The sequence below is a fragment of the Macadamia integrifolia genome, chromosome 3 (genome assembly GCF_013358625.1).
Source record: "Macadamia integrifolia cultivar HAES 741 chromosome 3, SCU_Mint_v3, whole genome shotgun sequence".
NCBI classification, from domain to species: domain Eukaryota; kingdom Viridiplantae; phylum Streptophyta; class Magnoliopsida; order Proteales; family Proteaceae; genus Macadamia; species Macadamia integrifolia.
Genome location: NC_056559.1, coordinates 18,362,582 through 18,370,169, shown reverse-complemented (window position 1 = coordinate 18,370,169; position 7,588 = coordinate 18,362,582). Strand labels below are relative to the sequence as shown.

Sequence of the window (7,588 nt, the reverse complement as noted above, 5' to 3'; positions counted from 1 at the left end):
GGGTCTGCTCTCCTACATAAAGATTCCTATTGGGACATTCTCTGGAGAAGTGACCAAACCCACGACACTTGAAGCACTGTTGTTGCCCACTACTCTTAGGTGCTTCTCCCAAAATTCCTTTACCCTTGTTGTCAAATTGACGCTGTGGTGCAGCAGGGGGTTTTGGGAATCCAGTTGAGCCTTGGGGTGGTTTTCTAAATTGGGACTCCCCAGCTTGGAAGCTCTTCCTCTGAGAATAAGTTCTCATGGAGGATTCCACCTCAAGGGCTATCCTGAAGGCCTGTGGAACGTCTCGCACCAGGTGGGGTGCCATACGAGACTGAATTTCGGAGTTGAGCCCGGTAAGGAATCTGGATAGTGTCTGCTCAACATCCTCCCGAATAAGGCTTCTAATTTTTAATTCATTGAACTTGCTCATGTACTCGGTCACAGTCAACTTCCCTTGCTTCAGGGTATTCATTTCATTCAACAACTGGCGCCTATAAGTGATAGGCAAAAATTCCCTCTTGAGCCGCTCTTACATCTCTACCCAGGTGGTGATTGGCTCAAGTCCTAGGTGGTCCTCCTGGTACTCTAGGTCTGTCCAAAAGTCCTGGGCAGCTCCAATAAGCTTGAACTTAGCAAACCGGTAGCGGACTTCCTCTGGCATATCATAGAAATAAAAGTACCTATCCATCTGCTTGATCCAATCCAGAAGGATCCTAGCATCAATTTGACCATCGTAGGTAGGGGCATCTATCTTAATCATCCGTCTGACATCAAAGCCCCTATCATGGTGCTCATAGCCCTCATCATCTCCATATTGGGTTTGGCGTCTTGGCGGTGGGCCTCGACCCCTACCCTGATCCTTGCCACGCCTTAGTCCTTGGAAGTTATCCCCTATCTGGTCATAACCGTTAGTCTGGTTATTTTCGTTTACTTCCTCAGGGTTAGGGCCTCTGCCCCTAGGTTCAGTGCCAGTTATGTTACGGCCTTGCTGTCCATCAGGGGTTTGGGCACTTGTCTCGAGGGCAGCCAACTTATCGGTAAGGGATTGGAGATGGATAGCTTGTGTTTCATGTATGGTTTGAACGGCTTTCATGAATTCAGCCAATTGCTCCGACTGAGTGGCGGTGCTAGGAGGGTCAGACATATCCTGGTATGCTCTACCACTACGAGTGGACATAAGGAGATGGGCAGCCAAAGGTACGGTTGCCACCAAAGACTCAAGGTCTACTTAGGATCTTCAATTGAGATAAGTAGTTAGCCCTTTCAATCTTGAGGTCAGAAATCTCCCTCTCGAGTATATGCTTTTGGAGGGAATAACGTCCAATGCTATTTGGCCCCGCCAATTTAAGAAAGAAAATGGTGTCCTCTAATCTATGGTATCGCTCTCTTAGCTCAGATTCGACCACGGACAAATGGTGACGGAGACTAGACCTCAAAAGATAAGACATGTAAACAAGGGACAGCAGTACTTAATTACCCTCAACCTAGACAAAACCATGCTTTGATACCAAGATGATAAAGGAGGGGTTCCTAGATGACTAGGTCTCCTACAAGATTAACTAACTAGGTAGGTTAACTCAAGGGGCTTAGGTAAATAAGACCAAAGAATCTCATCAAACACGATTAAGCATGCAAGATAAAGCGAGACTAATAAACAAAGTAACCAAAAAGCAATATTAATCTAGATGGAAAAACGCATAAATTCTTACTCAAGTTTCAAGTGGGGACATGGGGAAGGGAACAAACGACATATGAATATTAGGTTCAGCACAAATCCATCTAGACACCCAAATTAGATATGCAACAATCGATAAAATAGGCATAAACAAAGGGCAAGGGCAGACTTCAACGTCAATGGGTTGCAATATATGTAATAAGGATTTAGGGAGGTGGGGAGGATTTAGTTTAGTACTTTACCACACTGTTATTCAGATCTGAGGAGAGAAGAAGAAATCCAGGTTCTCCAAAATAAAGAGGTTGTATTCCACCTTTTGTTGAAGAAGATACATCCAGCTAATTGTAGAGAGAGTAGCAGCAGTGGTGTAAAGGCAGCAGTGTGCAGCAGTGCAGTTTTGTACCGGCAGAAATATGTTGCAGCAACAAGTTTATAACAGCAGGAATATGTTGCAGCAGCAGTGAGGTAAGGTAGCAGGTGCAGCGGCAGCAATTTTGTAACTCCAGTAATGTGTTGCAGCAGCAATGAGGCAAGGTAGCAGGTGCAGTATTAACAACACAGCAGCAGAAAAAAAAATTGATAAGACTGAAAAGAAAGAGAGGGAGGCGAGACAAGAAGATTGAGAGAAGAGAGAGCCGAGAGAGTAAGGGAGGAAAGAGGCGAGAGAGAAAGATGAGAGAACGAGAGAGAGAGAGAATCGTGAGGGGTTTGAGGGTTTATTCTTCTTTTCAATATTCTTCATTAATTGAACATGAACAATGGCCAATTGCCTTACACTTAAAGAGAGTAAACTTCCAAAAATAAAAAGATACTTAGAAACTCAATTGCATGAAATAAAAACTACCTAATAGATCAATATAAAGAAATCCTAGTTTCCTAATTGTGTAAGACAATCAAATATCACTAGATTTAAAGCAAAGTACTAGAATCAAAAAAGATTTGGTGGGGTCCACAAAATCTTCCAAGATCTTCTAAAAAATCTGGATCGATCTTTGGACCAAATAAGATTTGGTTGGGTCCACAAAATCTTCCAAGATCTTCTAAAAATCTGGATCGATCTTGGGACCCACAAGATCTTCTGAAATCTTCTAAGATCTTCTAAAATCTGGATCGAGCTTGGGGCCCACAAGATCTTCTTTCTATTCTTCCAGCCACAAAGATGGCTGCTTCTTCTTCTTCTTGCGCCTGTACACTTTGATGTCCCCATCACATATTCCGCCCGACTCCTCTGCTTTCCCCCACCTCACCACGCCCACACCACACCACACCATTCCATTCCGCTTCTTATCATTTAAATACCCCCTCCTCCCTCTCCTCTCTGAAGTGGCACCTGTGGTGTTCCAAGTGCTCGCTCTCTCTCTCTCTCTCTCTCTCTCTCTCTTTCTCTCTGTGAAAGAAGTGATGGGAGAAGGTGGGTTCATTTCAATTGTGATATTGTGCATTTTGGTTGTATTATGGTGGGGATGGAAGGTGTTGGAATGGATATGGTGGAAACCCAAGAAGCTGGAGAGGCTTCTCCAGGAACAAGGCATCAAAGTCACTCCGTACAATTTACTGTTTGGTGACCTGAAAGAGTTCCAGAGGATGTTCAAGGAAGCTCAGTCCAAGCCAATGAACCTATCCCATGATATTGTTCCACGTGTGTTGCCTTTTCATCTTCAAACCATACAGAAGTTAGGTATGTTTTCCCTCCGATTTTCTCTGCAAATGTTTTTTCTTTGTCGAGTAGTTATTAATGTAACGATGGAAGATGATGTTTTCAAAAATCACATGATAAATTTTTGTCTATCTTTTTTTTTTTTCAGTCTAAAACTTTTGTTCCCACTCAAAGTTGGGAAAGAGCACAATAATGCCATGAGTACACTGGTACATATTGCGAGAGAGAAGAAACTATTAATAGTTTAAGTAATTGACTTGATTCTTTTGGGATAGCCCAAAGTCTTGCAGCCTTAAATTTTAAGCCTTGAAAAGAAGATTCTATTTTTTTTAGGGTAAAATACAACTATTTATTGATAATTGAAATTTCAAAATGCAGGTAAAAACTCAGCCTTTTGGTTTGGAACAAATCTAAAATTGTATATTATGGATCCTAACCTTGTAAGGGATATTATGAGTAACAAGTTTGGTCACTTTGCAAAGATCAAAGGAATTCCACTTGGACGGTATTTTATAGGTGGACTTGCAACTTATGAGGGTGAGAAATGGGCCAAACACAGAAGGATTATAAACCCTGCCTTTCATTTGGAAAAACTTAAGGTTGGTTCTATATCTTAAACATTTTTTTTTTCTAATCCTATTATTGTAGCTTTTTCATGCTATTGTGATGCTGATAGATTGTATATTCTTCTTCTTTGTTAACTATTAAAGCGAATGTTATCTGCATTTTATACAAGCTCTAATGAGATGGTAAGCAAATGGGAGAAATTGGTTACATCAGAAGGGTCTTGTGAATTAGATGTGTGGCCAGAACTCCAATATTTAACAGGAGATGTCATCTCTAGGGCAGCATTTGGTAGCTCCTATGAAGAAGGTATACGGATATTCAAATTGCAAGATGAGCAAGCCGATCTCATCATACAGTCTTTTCGGACCCCATTAATATTCGTGCCTGGTTATAGGTATAACTCATCTTTCTTGTCTATTGAGCATTACTAGCAACAAGCCAATATCCATTTTCCCTAGCTTCTTGTGGAAAAAATGGCAAATGTGGTCATGAAGTATGACATTGATAACTTATAAATCACAAATATATAGTGTTGATCTAGAGTCATGTCCAGTGAAGACGTGCAACCAACGGATAAGAAAACCAAGACTTGAGGGGTATTCCTGTAAGGAGGCTCTAATGCCTAAGTCAGTAGTGCAGTTGAGAAAGAAGGAAGATGAAGTAGGGTTTAGATTGTTTTGAGTGCCCTTACCCTTAATTTGGTTGACTCCCTCTTATATAGTGGTCGATGCTAATGACCATTGGAGAACTAGTTGTTTTCTCCTTTAATGTTGATCCAAACGCTATTGGTGGAGGTAAGCCTTGTAGGCAAGACACGTGGTCGGCATAGATTGTGTTCTCTGGATTGATTGGTGGAGACAACCAGCCTCTAGTTAGTGGAGACGACCAACCCTTGGTCTTGAGAGAGAACCAATCCTGGTTGTGGGTGGATGGGCAGTGCTATACGGTAATAGTAATTGGCTCTAGTCAGTGTGAAGCCAACTTGTAAATCAGTATATGTGTGTGCCCCTATGGTTGGCATTATTGTAGTATATCGTATAGTTAAAAAAGGTTAATCCTTGTTTTTATTAATGTTATCATGTGTTATGTGTACAGTTTTCTACCAACTAAAAAGAACAAAAGAATAAAAGAAATTGATAGAGAAGTGCAAGCCATTTTAATGGGCATCATCAACAAAAGACAGAAGGCTATGAAGGTTGCGGAAGCCAACAACGATGACTTGTTAGGGTTATTACTTGAATCTGACAATAATGAAATTCAAGAAAATAAAAACAAGAAGAATGCTGGGATGACCATCGAAGAGGTCATCCAAGAGTGTAAACTATTCTACTTTGCAGGGCAAGAAACCACATCTGTTCTACTCGTTTGGACGATGATTGTATTAAGTATGCATTCAGAATGGCAAGCTCGTGCAAGGGAAGAAGTCTTACAAGTCTGTGGAAAGAACAAACCAAATCTTGATGGACTAAGTCACCTCAAAATTGTAAGAACCTATCAATCTTAGATACATATAGATTATATTAAAATTTGAAAGTTTGAAACATATTTTTTTAAACTCTCTTCCCTTTCTTAATCCTCCATTGCAGGTTACCATGATTTTGTATGAGGTTCTTAGATTATATCCACCAGTGTTATCTCTTGATCGGTGTACAAACAAGAACATAAAACTAGGAGAAATGTCTCTACCCCCTGGAGTACAACTAATGTTACCTATAGCCCTTCTTCACCATGATCATGAAGTCTGGGGTGAAGATGCAGAGGAATTCAAACCAGAGAGATTTGCAGAAGGAATCTCAAAAGCCACAAAGAATCAAGTTTCATTCTTCCCATTTGGTTGGGGCCCTCGAATATGCATTGGGCAGAACTTCGCAATAACAGAAGCAAAGATGGCTTTAGCCATGATTCTACAACGTTTTGCTTTTGAACTTTCTCCATCCTATGCTCATGCTCCTACCACTGTAATAACTCTTCATCCACAACATGGTGCTCAAATCATATTAAATAGATTGTAGAATCATCTTCATAATCATCATTTTTTGATGATCCGTCATTATAAACTTTTATTTGAATTATTTTGATAGTTGAATGTGTTTAATTTGTACCAAATGTACACTGTACACTTGTTTGAAAATCTATTGTTATAAAAGAGAGGTTATGGTTATTGGTGTAACAATTTCTGCGAAGTTTGCAGAAGCCACATTATAGATTTGAGCCATCAATTTTTATGGTTTTTCTTATCTAAATTGTCTTATTCTATTCATACACTATGAAATTCAACGTGACTAATCTAGACCTTATCCTCTCTATCCAACCGTTGGAATGAACACATCATCTAGAATAGATGCCTCGTGAGATTTGAAAAAGTGTTAATCCGTAAGGACAATTTCTCCTATTTTAACTATGGGAAAAAAAGCTTAAAAAGTTGCATGACTTGTGCACCGAGACATAGAGGGCGGTGAAATGATCGCCTCACCTCTCATGAAATGTAGAAAATATGCCCTTATTAATGCTTCCGTGGCTGCTCTCATTGACTTTCATACTGATGTAAAGACCACGCTGCCTTTTAAGGAACCCTCTCCCTTTAACTATTTACTAGCTTGGTATTAAAATATAATACAATTTAAAGAAAAGAAAAAAGAAAATACTGCGAGTGCTAACCACAGTTCCCTTTTGTAAATGGAATTTTCAGCCCACTAAAGTATTAGTTTGATTCTTATTTTATAGGAATACCATGAGAATACATCTACCAGTGGACTTCCTGCTCGTCATGATTATGCCGATTTTGTGGTGTTGACTTTAAAGAGCTTTCCCCTTTTTCATTTGAAAATTCAAAAATTTCCTTATTAGGGGAATCTGCTGATAGACCAATTGTGTGCTTGGACTGGATACTTTTTAAATTTCATTTTTTGTTCTTTGTTTTACTCTGTTATTTATAGAGTCCATCCTACATAGAATGCCAAAGTTAGACAATAATTCTATTCATCTTAACGTGACTGTTAGCCAGAAACCTTTACATTAAGAGAGTCTTGATAAAGGAGCATTATGATAGCCAATCAACTGTCAGAAAAATGTACACTTTTCTTGCCAACATTGAAGCAACTAATTAATTCAAGGGAAATCAATGAAAACCTCTCAATGGCCAAGGCTGATTCCATCAAGATTTACAAGAAACCCCACGAAAGATGAAGCCTAGAACTTGTGTTTAGTTGGAACATAGATAATGTTAACAACTAAATTAAAATGATAAATCAAAATTAAGCGTGTCAATCTAATTGATCCCACATAGTTTGGAGCATTCTTCTAAATTTCAGTATCATATTGGCCGTATCATATCGGCATCGAGTAGATTGATACTTGACTGATTCAGATAAGGTATTGGTATCAGAATAGGGGTAAAATCGTAAAAAAAATATACTTCTAAGAAAAGTAAGAACAAAATTAACCAATGTAGATCAATACAACCAATCTAGGATAAGTATCAAATTGATCTCAGTTGGGACTGATAACTAAATCCTTGACTTGGAGGCAAGAAACTAACAGATACTTGACTAATTCAGATAAGGTATTGGTATCAGAATAGGGGTAAAATCGTAAAAAAAATATACTTCTAAGAAAAGTAAGAACAAAATTAACCAATCCAGATCATACAACCAATCTAGGATAAGTATCAAATTGATCTCAGTTGGGACCGATGACTAAAT

General features: G+C 39.1%; 1 protein-coding gene across 1 annotated transcript; it reads left to right on the top strand.

The window, feature by feature from the left end:
• Positions 1 to 2,839: 2,839 nt before the first annotated feature.
• LOC122073444 (cytochrome P450 72A397-like) lies at positions 2,840 to 6,124 on the top strand. The gene is made up of 5 exons (XM_042638035.1): positions 2,840 to 3,341; positions 3,699 to 3,919; positions 4,031 to 4,281; positions 4,983 to 5,370; positions 5,474 to 6,124. Exons 1-5 carry the CDS (start codon positions 2,861 to 2,863, stop codon positions 5,897 to 5,899), a joined length of 1,767 nt encoding a protein of 588 aa, XP_042493969.1. The 5' UTR covers positions 2,840 to 2,860; the 3' UTR covers positions 5,900 to 6,124.
• The last annotated feature ends 1,464 nt before the right edge of the window (positions 6,125 to 7,588 follow it).